The sequence below is a fragment of the Meriones unguiculatus genome, chromosome 18, assembly GCF_030254825.1.
Source record: "Meriones unguiculatus strain TT.TT164.6M chromosome 18, Bangor_MerUng_6.1, whole genome shotgun sequence".
In the NCBI taxonomy this organism is placed as follows: domain Eukaryota; kingdom Metazoa; phylum Chordata; class Mammalia; order Rodentia; family Muridae; genus Meriones; species Meriones unguiculatus.
In genome coordinates this window covers 74,240,417-74,259,127 of record NC_083365.1, presented here as the reverse complement: position 1 = coordinate 74,259,127, position 18,711 = coordinate 74,240,417, and the positions used below count along the sequence as shown (strand labels likewise).

General features: G+C 38.6%; 1 protein-coding gene across 9 annotated transcripts in view; it reads right to left on the bottom strand.

Annotated features, from left to right (window-relative positions):
• Positions 1-18,711, bottom strand: part of R3hdm1 (R3H domain containing 1) — a 131,361-nt gene that overhangs the window by 24,028 nt on the left and 88,622 nt on the right. For all 9 annotated transcript variants that reach the window (XM_060371887.1, XM_060371893.1, XM_060371888.1 and 6 more), the window contains 2 exons: positions 15,448-15,571; positions 1,546-1,700 (listed from right to left, as the gene is read on the bottom strand). In XM_060371887.1, the coding sequence (XP_060227870.1) occupies positions 1,546-1,700; positions 15,448-15,571 (279 nt within the window). The remainder of the gene's footprint in view (positions 1-1,545; positions 1,701-15,447; positions 15,572-18,711) is intronic.

Here is an 18,711-nt window from a genome sequence, read left to right as displayed (position 1 = left end):
CACACAGGGAAGAGGAAACCTCAACTGAGGAACTGTATCAGACTGGCCTGTGGGCACGGCTGTACGACTTTTTTTTTTTTTTAAATAACTAACTGATGTTATTACAAACTACCTCATGCAGGTGGGCCTAGACTACGTAAGACAGGTAGGCATTAAGTGTAGGAGCAAGCCACAAAGCAGCATTCCTCCATGATTTCTGCCTTAAATTCCTACCCTGATGGGGTTCCTTCTCTGATAAATGGCCTATAAGTTGTAATATGACACAAACCCTCTCCTCCCCTGGCTGCTTTTGGTCATGGTGTTTATCACTGCGACAGAAAGCACACTAGGACACTCTGTAAAGAAGAAAGAAAGAAAGCTAATTTCTGGAAGTACATCACATCATGATAAAGATCTGTTTATTTGGGGCACACTCATCTTTCTGTTCTAGATCTACAAATCTAATTCCATGACATTTTATTTATTTATTTGAGACAAAGTCTCACTGGGTCGTCCAGGCTGACCTGGAACTCACTATGTAGTCCAGGCTGCCTTTCAATTCATAGAGGTGTGTTTATCCTTACCACTCAAGCCCTGGGATTAAACGTGTGTAACACCATGCCTGCCCTTCCATGGCTTTCTTTGGTTTGGGTTTTAAATCAGGGTCTTACAATGTACGTATAGCTGTCCTGAACTCACTTTGTAGACCAGGCTGGCCTTGAACTCTGAGTTCAAGGCTTGTGTCTACTTCCTGAGCACTGGGGTTAAAGGTGTGCACCATCATTAGCTTCTAAAAACATGATACATATAACATTTGGGACTGAAGTAAACGGCAGTCTCTCGTTTGGGAAACTGCACATAAATACATACAAATTCTACAAATACGGATTTATGGTCAATATAACTATTTTATTATATCTTTTTATACCAAACACTTATTTACCACTTCTATTTTCCTTTCTAGTCCCCTCTCCCTCCAAAGAAGGCTTTCTAGGGACATGAACAGTATATAGTAGGACACTTGCTTATCAACTGTATAGCTGGAAACACAGTACCACGCAAAACTTACAGGCCAGTATCAATCCAGTTCAAGTGCTCCAAATATTAATAAAGCAATTAATAAGGCAATAAAGTGAGGTAAATGAAGTTGATATAAGTAACAAAATTTGTAGGATGTCATGTTCTCTTACAAAAGCATGTCCCTAACGTTAAAGGGACAGAACAGCTGAATGTGCCGGCACACGTCTGTGGAGAACCATGGGCTTGAAGCCATCTCAGGTGGCACAGTGGACTCCAAGCTTGCCTAGGCTACTAGTAAGACCCTGTTTCAAGACTCAAACCAAAATCAAAAATTTAAAGCAAACACACACACACACAACAACAACAACAGAGAAAACACAACATAGGCAGGCTGTCATGCAGTGCCCTGTCAGCTTAGCCTGGCTTTGAACCTACACTCTTCTTGCCTCAGCCTCTCGAGTGCTAGGATTACAGGTGTGTGGCCTTCCCACAGTTCTAGATTCAGCTGATCTGAAATCACTCCCTAAGCTTTGAGAGAAAACATACCTGATATGATGGCACTGAAGGATAGGGAATGACCACTCCTTGGATATGAGTTCCAGTGCTGTTTGGCTGGCCTCCCATGAGGCTCTGGCTCTGGGGTGACTGGACTCCAACTATTCCTTGGTAGTTTTGCTGCTGGTTAGGCATAACTTGATAACCTGTAATGGCAAAATGAGTTAAATCTTGTTTTGAGTTTATTATAATAATAGTATATTTCTATATTTTAAGCAGCTGAGTGACTTAAAAATGTCAGAATTTTACTTCATCAGCAAATCTCCAAGGCTATGATAATATTTACAAAGTTTACTATGAAATAAAATTCTCAATTCTTCCCCAAATCTATTAAAAAATATATGCATATATATATCATCTACGGTGAAGGAGATTTACTGGGTCACAAACTCGGCTAGCATGGAATAAGCACTATGCAGTTTGTATCACTGTGCTTAATGACCATTAGTCTCTGGGGATTAGGATGCCCTAACATAATTTGTTAGGGACCCATCTAAAAGGTAAATTTATCATTCCCTAAAAAAACACTAAGACTGCAGGTCACAAGGAGCAAAACACTGAAGATGGCATGGATGTAGACCTAGGCACCTGCATATAGTGCGGACAATCAGTGGCCCCCCTTTTTTTTTTTAAAGAACTAAAGAAACCAAACTAAAAACAACAAATCACACTAAGACATGAATCTATTTAGGAATGTGTTAGAAACATAAATTATTCAGTCTTTTTTTAAAGGATCATTTTCTCATATTATTAAAATGATCTGACAGAGAAACAGATCATTAAGGAGACTAACCTTAAATAGTAAGAACATTAAGTTTACTTTTATGAAGCAAACTTTTACTTATAAGAATCCACAATTCTGGGGCTGGAGAGATGGTTAAGAGCACTGGCTGTTCTTCCAAAGGTCCTGAGTTAATTTTCTAGCAAGACATGGTGGCTTATAACCATCTATATAAAATGAAATCTGGTGCCCTCTTCTGGCCTGCAGGCACACATGCAGGCAGAACATCATATAATTAATTAATTAATTAATTAATTAATTAAAAAAGGAATCAACTATGCTAAGTAAGCTTTGAGTGTCAATTATATTTTGTTTCCTGAGTCTAAGTACATTTATGAATTCCAATTAGCACAAGAACAATTTCTAAACAATACCAAAAATGCTTTCACTTAAACAATGACTAAAAAACAAGTTATCATTCAGCTGTAGGGCATTGAGAAATATTTTGCAAAGAATAACAGTAAAATAGCTGGTGCAGACCTCAGCAGGTAAAGGCTCATGAGGTCATGTCCCTGACTGCACCATGTATCCTGTTAAGTGAATTCTAATCCTAAGTGAGAGAAAAGATATCAAAACCTCAGGTACTTCTTGTTAGCAGGGGCATCAATGCAGCTGACTTCATAGCACTCTAACCCTGCATTAACAATGTCTACTCTAGATTCTCCTATGTAGACTGCTATCATGTTGCCTGCTATTCCTCATGCATTTCCTACACTGACAAAGTCTGGACATGGAGAGAAGAGGACAGTGAGAGAGACATTTTGCTCTAACAGTGTTCCATTTTACTTCATCAAATGACAAACACTTTAAAATCACACACCAAATTACAAGCACTAGCAACACAAATGCACTGAGACATACTTTTTTTTCCTTAAAAAATTAAAGACAGAAACAAAAAAAAGGAAACAACATGTCATTATGTCTGAGATACCACCTTTCAAAACACACCCACACACACCCCCTTTCTTCCTTCCTGGCAGAATTCACTGTAATATAACTGAATTTTAAAAATATTTTAAATTATGTAGTCATACTTCCCCCTAAAATAGCAAGTGTTCTGCATGTTGTTAAATTTTTAAATAGTGCTGGAGAATCAAATACATGACTTTTCACATGCTGAGCATCCTACAAACCACTGAACTTAAAGTCCTAGTCTAAATGTTATTCTTACAGTTTATTTAAAAAGATCAAGGTTGACTATTTAAGAAAGAAAAAAAAAGGTATATGTGGGGAAAGCCGGTCTATACAGCAAATGTAGTTCTTTAAAAACAAAACAAAAAACAGAAGCAAAACAAACAAACAACCTTACATATACTTGCCAGGTTTTGAGACCTGTCTTGGTGGCATCTTTCCTAAAACTCTTTATGAAAAAAGTCTGACACAGACACCGTGTCACATGGTTTAATGTAGGGTCACCTGGATAGCACACTACAGAATCTGCATCACTGTATTCCCATTTCCATGTTTAGTAATTGCCACAAACAGACACACAGAACCAACACCACCATTAACCCTGGAGATAATGGTTACAGGAAATCCAAAACACTCAGCATAGTCATCACTTACAAGGAGAACTGGGATTATACTTGCCAATGGGGTGATATAAACAATGAGAATGAGACCATCTGTAAAATGCGAATCCTGAGACAGTGAGATTGGAGAATGAGTAATCTTGTGAAAGAAGGCGAAGAATTCTTACTGATATGGAGGTATTAATGTATGTGATTTGACTTGAAGAAAAAGAATATTCCAACAAGTAACTGTTTGGAATAAGGAGGGAAATAAGTTAACTGTATTTGAGGAACAGAAAGTGGTCTGCAGTAGTTAGACAGACAGAGTGTGTGGACTGAGAAGCCAAGATAAAGGTAGACCAGAATCTCAGCGAAGAAACAGTACAAGTAGAATGGTGAAAACCAATAGGAATTTCCAGATCTCAAAGAACACCAGGTGGGCCCCCTGTGGAGCCAATTTTCTGAGTTGCGCTTTGTCTCTTGAGGGAGGAAGTATTTATTTTGGCTCCTGGTTTCAGTTCATCATGGATGGATGGGGCAGAACAAAAGAGCTCATACTGGTGGCCAAGGAGCAGAGAGAAAGAATGAGTGTGATAGCAGGCTTTCTGCTCCCTTGTCTCGGCTTCCTTTCTAAACCCCAGCCTTTGGGACAGTGCACCACGTGCAGGCTAGGTCTTCCCCGCGTAGTTAACTCTATCTGGAAAGACCCTCCCAGGTACACAAAGAGGTGGAAGATCAAAGAGGAGGGTGGGAGCACTTCACTAACTTCTTAGGTGCTTCTCTACCCAGTCAAGTTGATGATCAAGTTTAAGCTTAACTTTTTTCTCCTTCCGAGATCAGAGAAGATCCAGTGTGAGAAGGATGGTATGGTCATGGACCATATTATATTAATTTTGGATTGAAATTAATTAATTAATTAATCCATTTACCCCACTTACTTGACTCTACATTTTTATACTCATACTTCATTCATAGCAGCATAAATAAACTGTGAATGTATCCTTGACCGACAGTGGATTTATTGAAAATAAGAATAACAGGCACTTTAAAAGAAAATACCTTTTTCCCTAAGATAATCTCTTGTGCCAATTCCATCCACTGTCTGATAGAATACCTCCCAAACAACACTGGTAACATGAACTTGCTCTTGCTAATTCTTTCCTTCCTGGTTTGTATATACTGTTAAAAAAGTGGAAATGATCTATTACTTAAGATAAAAAAAACTTAAATACCAATAATATTAACTATCACTCAGCTAAAATATAGATACCCAATATTTATATTTAAAGCAATGAGAAAAAACACATTCATAGAGTAGAAACAATTTAAAACATTCTTTTACACAAATCCAGATGTGATGTGCTAAAAAGGCCTACTTCTCAGAACTCATTGTTTAGTAAGTACTTTCTGATGGCAACAGTTTGTTTTAATAACATTAGTTTACAAAGTTAAGTATATCTAGTCATCTTCACTAAACTGATAATTCCATAAATACAAATCCCACCAGTCTGAAGTTTGTGGGTCATTCACTAAGCCTCTTCTCCAACAGCTGAGACACAAATGTCATTTAATCAGGAGGTACTGGATTGATTAGGAAGACTATGAAACTGTAATTTGTACCTAATATGCAAAATCTGAAACTAACTAAAAAAAATTACATTTATTTAAAAATGATAGTCTTCCCCCCCCCCCCCGGTTCATTTACTTTGTGTGTATGTGTGTTTTGCTTGACTGTATGCTGAACAACATGTGACCAAAATGCCCAAGGAGGTCAGAAGAGGGCATGAGGTCCTTTGAAACTGAGAAGTACAAATGGCTGTGAACTCCATGTGGGTACTGTGAACCGAACCCAGGTTCTCTGAAAGTGTTCTTAATTATTGAGCTATCTTTCCAGTCTCTAAATAACTTTTCTTAAGACATGATTAGGTTCAGGTATGGTGGTACATGTCTTTATTCTCAGCACTCAAGGGGTAGAGGTGGGTAGATCTTAGTGAGTCTGAGATCAGTCTTGTCTAAAGAGTGAGTTCTAGGCTAGCCAAGGTGATACAGTGAGACCTGGTCTCCAAACAAGACAACATAACACAGCACAAGGTAAAACAAAACATACTTAGACCTCAGGTTTAACAATTAAAAGATACGAAAATAATTCAGTTACTCTCTACCATACTTTAAAAATGAGAGCATGTATCAAGAAGCAAAAAAGACTAAATATTTTAGGACAAACTATGTTATCCTTGCCTCCAGCTTAAAATTCAGTCCACAAGTCCTATGCCTTTTCCTTTAGAGTCTCAGTTAAACACCGCTGCTTCAAAGCCGCCTAGGCAGCATCAGCAGCTGATGGTCGTCAATTTATTAGCTGATAGCGCTGCTCTGTGCCCATGAAGTAACTCACCCCACATTCACAGATACAATTATTTCAGAGAGACACAATCACCCTCAGTTTTTGGTGAGGAAACAAAGGCACAGAAAGATTCATACCTTAGTCCAAGGTCACAAGCCGGTCAGTGTATGGCTGGGATCTGCATGTAAGATGTCCCTTCCCCAGGGACAAGTGCTGAGGTGGAATGAGTATTTCAGAAATACTCAAATAAGTAGGACCTGTGATCTCTGATTTCTGAGACTTCTGGTTAGAGAAGATGTCTATGCTAGTTTAACCTACCCAAGATTCTGGGTAAGGTTTATTTATTTATTTATTTATTTATTTATTTGAGACAGGGTTTTTCTGTGTAGCCTTGGCTGTCCTGGACTTGCTTTGTAGACCAGGCTGGCCTCAAACTCAGAGATCTGCCTGCTTCTGCCTCCTTGAGTGCTGGGATTAAAGGCGTGTGCCATCATGCTCATCCTAATTGTAGGAAAATCTAGGTGTTTGTTTGTTTGTTTGTTTGTTTTAAATAAGAGACTATGTAGCCCTTGCTGGCCTTATTAGATCAATTTGGCCTCTGCCCGTCTTTGTCTCTTCCCAAGTGCTGGGCTTAAAGGCATGTGTCACCATGTCTGCCAAGAAAACAGAGTTATTATAAGTGGAGTGAACTAGCCAGCCAACGCACTGTTCACCTGAATTAAAGAATATTTGTGAGAACAAGTATAATTATCAAAAATAAAAATCAGAGCAGTTAGTCCAGAAAACAGCTATATGGACTCAGGAAAGTCTACCCACAGTGAAGTTTATATGACTAGCCCATGTTGTCCTCATGTTTCCCCGCTATCCTGGCAAGCTACACTGCTGCCTCACGAATCATGAGTCTAGATTCTCAGTAGAAAACAATTAGGAGAGCGAGAGGAAGCTGAAGCGTCCAAGTATCTCAAGCTGTCCACTCGCAGCCCTGTGTCTCGCACCCTGAGTGCTCCTCTTTCAGTCAACAGTAGTGTTTTGGAGGATTCAGCTTTGTAGTTTTGCTTGAGGCTGCTTTGGCTTAAAAGAAGGACTCAGTTGCTATATTCTGGATGAGTCTATAGAAGATTTTCACAGGTGCTGGCTGTCTTCTCCACAATGTCAGACTTACTCAGTGGGGCCAACCCTGCTAAAATTAGGACATCTCATAAGCAGGGCAGCCATTTTGCTTCATGTCTTGGGGGTTGTTTGAAGCAATGACTTCCCCCACCATCCACAGAGTTGCTTTCCATTCGTTTTGGCATCAAGGAGAAAAACACCCCAGGTTTGAACAATACTGGTAGGAGACATCAGGAATCTTTACAATAGAACCTAAGACTATCACAGCTAAAACCATAATTTAACATAAGATCCTCTATGTAACTAATACACAGGAGGGAAATTTTAATGGTATTAGGAGAGATAGTTGAGTTGTTTTTATTTTTGAAACCATAATGGTTTGATCCTTCATTCTTATAATTTCAAAACCCAGGAAATGGCTAACATAGTAAGTAATTTGGGATTATACTTTCTAGAGAGCAGTATATTAAAACGTAACTATGGGACCTGTTGGCTCAAGTTTACTACAATCACAAAGAATGTTAGAAACATGGAAAGCACTAAAAACATAGTCAAGGCATAACACTGTATTTCAAACAAAGATAAGAATCTTCCTGTTAAATAAATAAAGAAAAAAAAAAAGAATCTCCCTGTTATTATGAAAGCCAAGTCATTAATCATTTAGTATCACATAATATTAGGCCATTAATTACGTGCATGCCTCACTTTATGTACACATGCTGAATAAAATTCACACTCTTAAAAGTTTTTAAAATGCTTTAAATGTTTTCTGAACTTTTATTTAAACAAAGCAATTTTACAACATTAAAATTGTTAGAAGTGTCACCTAGGACAAGTGGCTCTGTGGTTCAAGTTCTGGTTCAAGTTCCTTATCTAATCCTTCAGACAAGAGAAAAATAGTACACAGTTTCAATAGTTTCAAAAATATAGTCTGAAGATTGTCAAGAATGAGACTGAGGATAAGGAGAAGTGGACTCCTAGAGAAAGAAAAGTACCATTGAGTTAAAAAAAAAAAAGCACTCCAAGAGCATTTCCAGTATTCTGACAAAATATACTACCCCCAGTACAACATAAATTATTCTTTATCAAAAGTAGTTTAAGTATTAAAGATTTAAATTTTTAAAAAAAATTTCTGTGACTTATTTAGAAATAAGCAGAAAGTTAGAAAAAAAGCACGGTATCTTTTGTAGAAATTTGTGGATCTGGTGGGAAAGCACGTACTTTGAAAAGCAGCAATAGGAAGAGACTTCAAGCAGAGTCAGCTAACACCCAGTTATTAATGCAGGCACTTTTAGTGCTACCCTTCCGCGTTAGGACCCTGCTGCAATACTGCAATACTATCGCACTTCTCCCAGGACTCTGGGAGCACAACACCAGCAATTCTTCAGGCTGGGGGAACACAGTCAACATGAACTGACGACTCAAGCACAACCCTGGAAGGGCACAAAGAATCCTCCATTTCAACAGAGCAAAAGGAAAGTAAGTGCTCAGCAGAAACATGCTACAGAGACTAAAAAGCTAGATTTACTTGATCATAGGTGACCTCAACTGGTATTTGTGTTAAGAGAAAGCATCCTTCAAAACAAATAAGCCATAATAGGGTAATAAGGCAAATTGAAGAAATGCTTCATCAGCATCGCCACTACCAGGAATCTAAGTTTATTTTCCTTACCAGGATTAATGTTTCTCTCCAGATAGAACTTGTACAAAAGAAGCACTATAAAGGAAGTCAACCTTTAAAAGGCCATTTTGCTGAATCTAAAGTATATTTGAACTAGATGTTGATAATGGCAATTTAGAAGAATCTGAAATTTGTAAACCAGGCATGTTTTCTGTTTGGTACTATTTGGTGTACAGGCAAGTTCAACCAATGCCCGCCCTCATTTGTACTTGGGAAGAGACACAGTTGCCTACCCAGCCTCACTAGTCTTTCTCCTCTGCCAATCTTTCACTTCAACAGAAAGTGCAGCAAAAACCAATCTGAATAAAACCAGCCACACAGAAGTTACAGCTCTTAGTTATTTAAATAACTACTCTAAACAACTCAAGAAAACCTGTGAGTACTTACCAAATACATTTGCTCCATTTTTCAGTGGCAGCAATTAATGGAGAGGGGAAATGGAAATAGGTGGAGTTGTACTTAATATACAAATTCTGAGTCTATGCTGCTCATGCAATACTAAGAAATACAGAATCAACAAAAAACTAAGTAAAATTAGGATCACCACCAAGTAATAAGAATGTTCCTATTGTATGGGTCAAAAATTGTCAATAGAGAAATGATTGGTTTTGTTTTAATAGTGCCTGTGTGACATAACTGGGTCTCTTGTCAATATAATTTGCCTCTGCTCACCCAATAGTGTGGACTCTTCCTCTCCTTTTATATCCTAGTCACTTTTAGATACAACATGTAGCATGTGTGGTGCTGAAGCTGATGCCCAGGGCTTCGTGATGCCAGGCAAGCACCCTACCAAGTTACATCTCCAGCTCCCTCAGCCCCTAGGTGTTTTCAAATCTGTGGCCTGCGATGACGCTAATGTTCTGTATACCATAAATCCTGTTCATTCGAAACTGTTCCTTACACAGCACGGCCTCCCAGCACGCTATCATAGCCTGCTGGTAACAAACATTAATGTATAATCAATTAAGACTGAGCATACAATTCACTGATAATTCTTTGAATTTACCATCTGGCTATAAAACTAAAATCGTATTCAGTTTCATAATTATTTTGCTTCTCATAGGCATGCAACAGTAACAGTTTTGGGAAAAACTGAATTATGTATCTTGGTAAGGACTCAAGCTGCTTAAAATGCATGTGGGTATTTTTGGTTCGTTTGGTCCATAGTTTAATGAATAATTATGCCCCTAAGAAGTTGTATAACGATAGGGAAAGAGACCTCCACTAATGAGTCTGGCATGCTTAAGACATTAAATTTTATTAGAAAATTGCAAACCAAACTGAATATGCCATCCAAATATGCTTTGTTAAAGAAATAAAAGCAATAGCTCTTTTGAATTTCTTGAATTTTTAAAAGGTAAATTGTATGAAGCCAAGGCTGTCATTTAAATTCAAATCCTTATTTCTGAGTAAAATTAAAGATTAAAAGGCAATTACAGGTAATGGAAAATATAAACAAATATTAGTACCTTAATAAGCAAAAGAGGAAAAAAAAAGGCAAAAAGCAGTAAAAACCTGAATAAAAAGAAGCCAGGAAGCAGCTGAAAAAGAGACCGGTTCACTGTGAGAAATGTAAACCTCTCAGACAGTGCTACGGCCCCGAATCCAACAGCTCAGGAACAAGGCCAATTATTGTGAACTATAACCACATATGGTGAAGCTGCAAACTTTTCACGAGTCTAAGAACGAAAGCAGCCATGTATCAAAGAGCCAGGGCCTGCCAACCTGAAGTCTTTGCTTCAGTTACTACCTGTGGGTCCATTTCTTTAAACTCCTTAGAGCCAAGTGCACTATGCTGAATAGTATCCAATATGTACTTTTTATCCTAAGGGTTAAAACAATAAATTTCTAGTATTGCAATTGGCAAGCAATAGATTTTTTTTTTTTAAATAGCTGCCTGAATGACCGCGGTTTTTAAGACACTAAGCTATTTTAAGTTAATTCTGATGTTCACCTTTCTAAACCAGAAATGACTCAAATGAGACACAGAATCTTACAATTTTTGAGCCCACAGAGCCTAGACAATACAATGATGCATCCCAATTTTGTAAGTGAGCAAACTGAAAGCCCCAGGCTTTAACATAACTAGCACTAGTTAAAAATGATCGCGGGGGCTGGAGGGATGGCTCAGTTAAGAGCACTGGCTGTTCCTGCTGGCTTCAATTCCCAGCACTCACTGTCTGCACTTCTACCTCAGGGTGAATACCCTTTCCTGGCCTCCTTGGGCACTGCACGGATATAATAAACAGACAGACATGAAGGCAAAACACCCATACATGTAAAATAAAAAAACAAATAAATAAATAAAGTTTATAAACAGAAGAACAAAAGGCCATGGGCCTTCAGGATTTTGATTTACAGTCAGCTGTTCTTTCACATTATACACTGTATTGTCTAGAAAGCCTCATGCAGTCAGGACGTCCATCAATGTCTTTTGACACGTGCTGACTTAATCTTATTTTGAATGACCACAGTCAGTAATTTCACATTCACAACAGAAGAGAAGGGCTTTCACTTCCCTATGCTAACAATGCTCCATTTGGGCTCCCACAGTATTCGGAGTTTAACTGACAAGGAGAGCAATACATTGGCATAGATATGGTTAGAACACTAAAGTTTGTCTGAAAAAAGTTTTCCAATTATTCTTTTCCACAAAGAGGAAAATAACAGAAAATCCTTTATATTCTTTGCGCATACTCCATGTAATCTCATAGATCTTGACTCAGTTGAATTTGGTAATTTAGGGGAAATGTTCTTTAAATTTGTATATAAGCATCTAAGCATTAGTGGTGCCATGCTAAAGAAAATTTGCTGCAATTTTTCACTATTTGGCTGAATGATTAGTTCCATTCTTTCATGAAATCAAAGAATATAACAATCTTTGTGAGCTCTTTTAGGGTACATAAGTACGGTTGACAAGAAACAAAAAATAAGTGATAGGTAAAACTTACATTTTAATCAGCTGTTATGATGAAATATAAGGAAATAAGAAAATATATTAAGAGAAAAGATATAAACTATGTTTATATATGAATATTTGGGCAAAAATCAGTAAACTGAACATCAACAACAACAACAACAAAAACAAATAGAAATTGCCTAATCTTCTGGTTCTTTGTTCTTATATTAGGAATCAGATATAAAGCCTACCTATAAAAAAATAAGCAAATAGAGATTTAAGATCATAACTTTGTTAAGAAGAATTCAAATTCACACCAGCTCTATGAGAAGGCTAATACAATTAGCAACATATTGCTGCTTCTGGCTGCTGAAGAGTTCCTTAAAGGGAATGTTCCTATTACACTTACAGGTGTAACAAAAGTACCTGTCATTTCTGGTACTATTATTTGATTATTATTTATGATTCAAACAGAATGAGGTATAACTAACTTAGACTATATATTAGTAGGATGATACAGAAATAAATGAAAGAACAAGCTCTCAGCACAGTGATTTATTATGACTGACATCTAGGAGTTAGACAATGTCAGGAACTTTAAATGAAGGATAGGCTGCCCTTTTCTGCATGGTGCAGTCTAGATGCAGTTTACTGTTCTTTTTCATCTTAACTAACAGTACAAAAACCACAATTAAAATTATCAGAAATGATAAACACCTTTCTACCACATACAAATGATGCCTATTCGGCATTTTAATTTTTTATTTACTGTAAATATCTATGTGTAGAAATGCAAATGAACTAGTACTTCAGTCCCAACCTGTGATTAAGTTTTTATTTTATAAATTGATTATGGTAAGGAAATAAATTTTACCACAGAAAGACAAAACTAAAAGCTTTCATAAATACACAGCAAAGGCCCTCTGCTGCCTTATTAACAGAGTTTGCTAACACAGAAAGTCACATAAAAGGTATTTAAATGAATGGCATGAGAATCAATTTACTTTTTTCTATTAATTTTTTTTTTTTAGATTATCTTATGTGTATGAGTGTTTCAAGGTCTTCATGTGCTTGGTGCCTGAGGTCAGATGAGAGCTGGACCCCTTGGAACTGCAGCTGCAGAGGGTTGAGAGCCCCCAGGTGGGTGCTGCGAACTGAACCTGGGTTTTCTGTAAGAGCAGCAAGTACTCCTAACTCCTAAACCCTCTCTCCAGCACTTAATTTACATTTTATGAAATAGGAAGCCATCACAGGTAGGGCTGTCGCTGGGCAGCAAAGGCCTGCCTAGCACAGACAAAGCCCTGAATTCCATGTCCAGAGCCACAGGGGGAAAACATAACACCTGATGTGGTTTGTTTTTATTTAATTTTGGAAGGTAAGAGAAAAAAAAAAAAACAGATATAAACAATACAAGAAGTCAATTATTTTCAGGCCCAAGAAAACACAGAAGGGTGATTTCTTTACTACTCTTCTTTACTTTTGACATGGGGTGCTGCTATATAGCCCTAAGCTTAGCCTATAGTGTACTGACATTATAGGTATATGTCACTGGTCCCAGCTAAAATATCATTTTAATTAGAATAAAGTAACTGTGCATGTGACATTAAATGAGCAATATTTTAATCAATGTTCTTAAGGATAAACAACTTTAAAAATGTTTCAAGTTGTCATTTAATAAATTAATTAAAGAGTTAACATTTAATATTGTAAGATGTGTGCACGTAAAGAGGGGGAGGAGTTACACGCCACGGCACAGCACATATGTGGAAGACAGAGGACAACTCCGCAGAGTTGCTTCTTCCCCTCTCTACCTTTACATGGGTCATGGGCTGTCAGGCTTGCCGTAGCGAGCACCTCCACCTGCTGAGCCACCTCGCCAGCCAGGAACAACTTTTGATGTCTTTTGAGCTTAAAATATACAGTTTGTATTGTTTGACATGGGCTGTATTACTAAGCTTCAGGCAAATCTGACATTAAAAGGAGTCATATTTGAGACAGAACAAACTGTAGCTAAAACAGATGATGCCCAAAATCCTTTAGAAAAACACTCGTCACACATATAATGTAGGGCTGGTGCCCACAAAAATGAGCCTGCATACTAAGAACAAGAAAACTTCCAGGTGTAACAGGTTCAGGACAGAGAAGTTTTGGTGCACTAATTGTAACTCTTATCTGCAGTGGGGAAGCAGCAAGAAGGGCCAGCCAGTAAGTAGTGCTCAAGAGCTAGCAGACAGGACTGCAGCAGCAGGTTCCTCTGTGCAAGCAGATGTGAGATGCCTTTGCACAGAATCTGTATCAACAATGAGCAACAGCTCAAAAGGCTTTATTAAAGACTAATAATAAAATCTAACTTAAATTCTTTAGTTTATGTATAGAAGGTTTTAGGTAAAAACCGTATTAAACCTTTGAAACAAACACAGCCGGGATGGAAACAGAAATGAGCTCATCTGAATCAGTAAGAGAGCGTTCTGTGTGCCTGTGGGACTGCAAGTGTGAGTACATGCGGGCACAAACGTGCGTACATGTCCCGAGATCACCTTGGGATGTCACTCCTCAAAAGCTGGCTACCCTGTTTTCCTGAATAGGCCTCTCACTAGCTGTGAATACAGCAGCCCAGGCTGGTGGGAACAAGCTCCCAGGAATCCACTTGTCCCCACCTTGCCAGTGCTGTGACTACAAGTGTTACACTATGCCTATACTTATGTGGGTGATGGGGACCAAACTCAGGTCCTCAAGCTTGCAGTCATTATTCTATTTGCCAAGTTATTGTGCAACCCTAAGACAGCATCTAACGAGAATGGGGTTCAATTCAATACATTCTTGATGAAAATGGCAAAAAGGAAACAAGATTGAGTTTTAAGATTTTTTCTATGTCTAGTATTAGATTCTATTTGTTTCTTTTGCACCAAATAATTATCAAACTGAATAATGAAAATGAGACAGAACTATACATAAGAAAAGTATACAGTTCTTCAAGCTGGGTGGTAATAGAGCACACCTTTAATCCCAGGACTTGGGAGAAAGACAGGCAGATATCTGAGAGACAGGACGATCTACAGGGCGAGTTCCAGAGCTACACAGGGAAACCCTGTCTGAACCCCCCAAAACAAAACAAAATAAAACAACCACCCCCCCCAAAACAACAGTTCCTCAAACAGACATCTTTGATATTTAAAGGGTCACCCTGTAGCTAAAGTTCAAATGAATCCAATTTAGCAGGCTTTGTTCCTTGCTTCTAGTATGGAAGCCATTTTGCTCTACCTTGTCCTGTAAAAGGCTTCTACTACCATGGCAGTGAGGAGCCAACAATTACTCACCAGCTCTTGGCCTTGCCAAGACTTTCTATTATGTCTCATCCCTTTAGCATACAAATCTGTGTAGTTTTCTGGAGAAATGTAAGATTTTCTACTCTTAATTTAAGTGGGACTGGCTTACACTCTGACACACATATATCTGAGATCCTCCAAAGACTGAGCATGAATATGATAGAATCTTAAGGTAAAGACTGAAGTAAATTTGAAAACAAGGTAATGCCCATAGCTAAAATCTCAGCACCAGAACTGGACTCACCTGTCTGCTGTGCAGGCTGTGGCAGTGGCTGGTTTAGAGGTGAGCTGTAATGGACAGAGGGGACAGGGCGGTACTGAGGTTGGCTGGAGTGATAGTGGCCTGGAGCACAGTAACAGGCTGGCATCTACAATCATAACCATTGACGACAAAAGTTAGTTTTATTTAGAAAAGTAATTTTTCCATAAGGCATATAAGAATTCAATAAGCAATAATTAAATACCAACCCCTTTCAAACCAATTGAATTTTTAAATTTAAATAGGAAAATTATAAAATTCAGATATAAGGTTTTTTAAAAAGATATCCTCCTCTGGGCATGGTGGCGCACACCTTTAATTCTCACACTTGGGAGACAGAGGCAGGGGGTCTCTGAATCTGAGGCCAGCCTGGTCTGCATAGCGACTTGCAGCCAGACAGGGCTACAAGGAAAGACCCTGTGTGTGTGTGTGTGTGTGGGTGTGGGTGTGTGTGTGTGGGGGGTCGACCCATCAACAACAAAAGAGCGCCCGACCCAACCCGTTCACGCTGTGCGCCACAATCACATTTAGGTCTTAATTTACTGGCATCTTGGTCTCATAGCTCTCTTTTTCTAAAACAAAGTTTGCTTTGTTCAAATACTACTGAACCCTGCCACTGTCCTTGGCTGTCTACCAGGTTTTTAAGACGAGAGCCAACTGCTGCTGAGGACACCTTATACTTTAGACACAGAACTTTGAGGAACTGAGTTGACGCTGACCTGGAAAAGCCTAATCCCTGAAGACTAGCTCTAACACTATCAGAAAGCGCTATGGAAGCCACCAATGAAGAAAAGCAACCTCGCTCCACGCACCTATGAGCCTACAAATCACACAATGACAGCTTCAAAAGACAGCCCCAAAGCGCAACATGAGCACTTTTATCGTGGGGACCCCAACAGCTGTCTAATTAGATTTAATGCCCACTCAATAGGAGGGCATCCATTCTGTGGCTGGAGGTTACAGGCCCTAGGAGAAGAACCCATGACTACCATTTTCCCAAACCAATGTAATGTTGAACTATACTCTCTTCATCCTTACACCACAGCGAAGTGTAGCAGTCCTCATCACAAAAGCTTCTTTTTGCAACAAATGGAGACAATTACAGAAATCCATAATTGGTTAAAATGTATAAAGTGTGGTCTATGGGGTGCCCATCTCCAATTGAAACATTTTACCACCTACACCTTAGATTTAAAGAAAATTATTCAAGAGGGGGTGAGTGGAAAGACTTTAAGAACCAAAGGACCAGGACACTTCCTAGATAGTACTTTTAGATATTACATGTTTCTTTTCTTTTTTTGAGGCAGGGTATCACAATGTAGCCACAGTTGTTCTGGAATTCTGTACACAGATCAGGCTGGCTACAAACTCACAGAGATCCATATGCCTCTGCCTCCTGAGTGCCATAAATTTCTTTTAAATTATCCTGACCTAGTTTAGTTGTAGTGAGATAAAAATAAATAAAAGACCTCAGAAAAAAATCTTGTTTGGAGAAATGATCTGTTATATACATAATTCTAAGCAGTCTGTAAAACCAAAACCTCACTTACAAAAATGCCATTAAAAGCCTATAGGAAAGATGATATAGTTTAATATAGTAGGGTACGTCCCTACTATGTATAAAATCATTGGCTAGATAAATAATGGCTGTTAAAGGAAAGGTAAAACCAAAACAAACATGAAAAAAAACAACACAAACAAATAAAATACCAACCCAGCAAAACAACCACAAAACCCCACAAAAAACTTATTATACTACAAAAATGAGTATCCATGAAAAGGTGTTATGTGATTTTTTTGTGTCCCTGAGGAGACGTGAGCAAATGTCTATTCACCGCAGACAGACACCGTAGAAGGCACCAACAACAGACCAAGGAAATGAGTCTACTCACATCTAGCTTAGGGAACCTAATGCGTTTACTGGCGACTAAAAGGCAAGTATCGGCACCACTGAAAATCCCACTGCAGCACCAGTGACAACTCATGAAAACCATGGCATTGGTGCTCCCTGAACAACTACAGGCAGTTAATGTCCAGTTGGAGAGGCTCCTCTCTCAGTACGTGTTGCTCTAACATTAGGAAGGCCCTTCTGAATCTTCTCATTTTTAGATGCTTCTTGCTAATTTTGTTTCCCTAATTTCCTGACCCTAGTAAGGCTTACTTATTTCCAGAGTATGCAAACTTCCTTCCTCCGATGGGGTGGGAGTGGATTCCCCAATTCAGAGGGATTAGTTAAACAACAGGGGAGGCAGAGAATCCACAGAATTTAAGATCAATATGCTCAAATTCCCTTTATTGTAAACACATAAAAACATGAAATATAAAAGCAACTCCTTTCATTGAAGCAACTAAAAACATTAAATGTTAAGTTTATTTAATAAAGTATCTAGCTGGTGAAAATGGTAAAACAGCTGGGCCGAGTGGTGTACACTCTTAATCCCAGCACTAGGGAGGCAGAGGCAGGTGGATCTCTAAGTTCCAGAACAGCTAGCGCTATACAGAAAAACCCTGTCTTGAATACAACCCCCATCTCCCAAAACCCTGTACATGCAAAACATATTGAGAACAATTAAGATTAAAGTAAGGGGACAGAGAGATTTGTTTCTGAACTGGAAAGTTGACTCTGATATTACTTCTGGTTTATTCTTCTTGAAATGCTGTCATATATACTTTCCAGTTCTTTTACATTGTGCTGGCTGGTTTTGTATCAACTTGACACAGGCTGGAGTCATCTGAAAAGTCAATTGAGAAAATGCCTGTATAACATCCAACCTTAGGGCATTTACTTGTGATTGATGGGGAAGGACCAGCTCATTGTGGGTGGTGCCATTTCTGGGCAAGGAGTCCTGGGTTCTATAAGAACACAAGCTGAGCAGGAAGTGATGAACAAGTCAGTTAACAGCATCCCTTCATGACGTCTGCATGAGCTTCTGCCTCCGGGTTCTTGTCCTGTTTTGAATTCCTTACCTGACTTCCTTCAATGATAGATTACGAACTAAAGTGTAACCAAATAAACCCTTTCCTTCCCAACTTGCTTTTGTTTCATCACAGCAATACTAACTCTAACTAACACATACATGTATTATGTGTTTGTAAGATAATTAAGCAAAAACAGAACATATTTCTAAGAACCAGAGTGAAAGTCTAAGGACATATAGGTTAAGCCATGTATCTGAACTGCAGCTGCCTATCACGTAGCTGCTCTCCAGGCAGCAGACAAGTCTCCAGAGGTAACTAGGAACTTCGCTT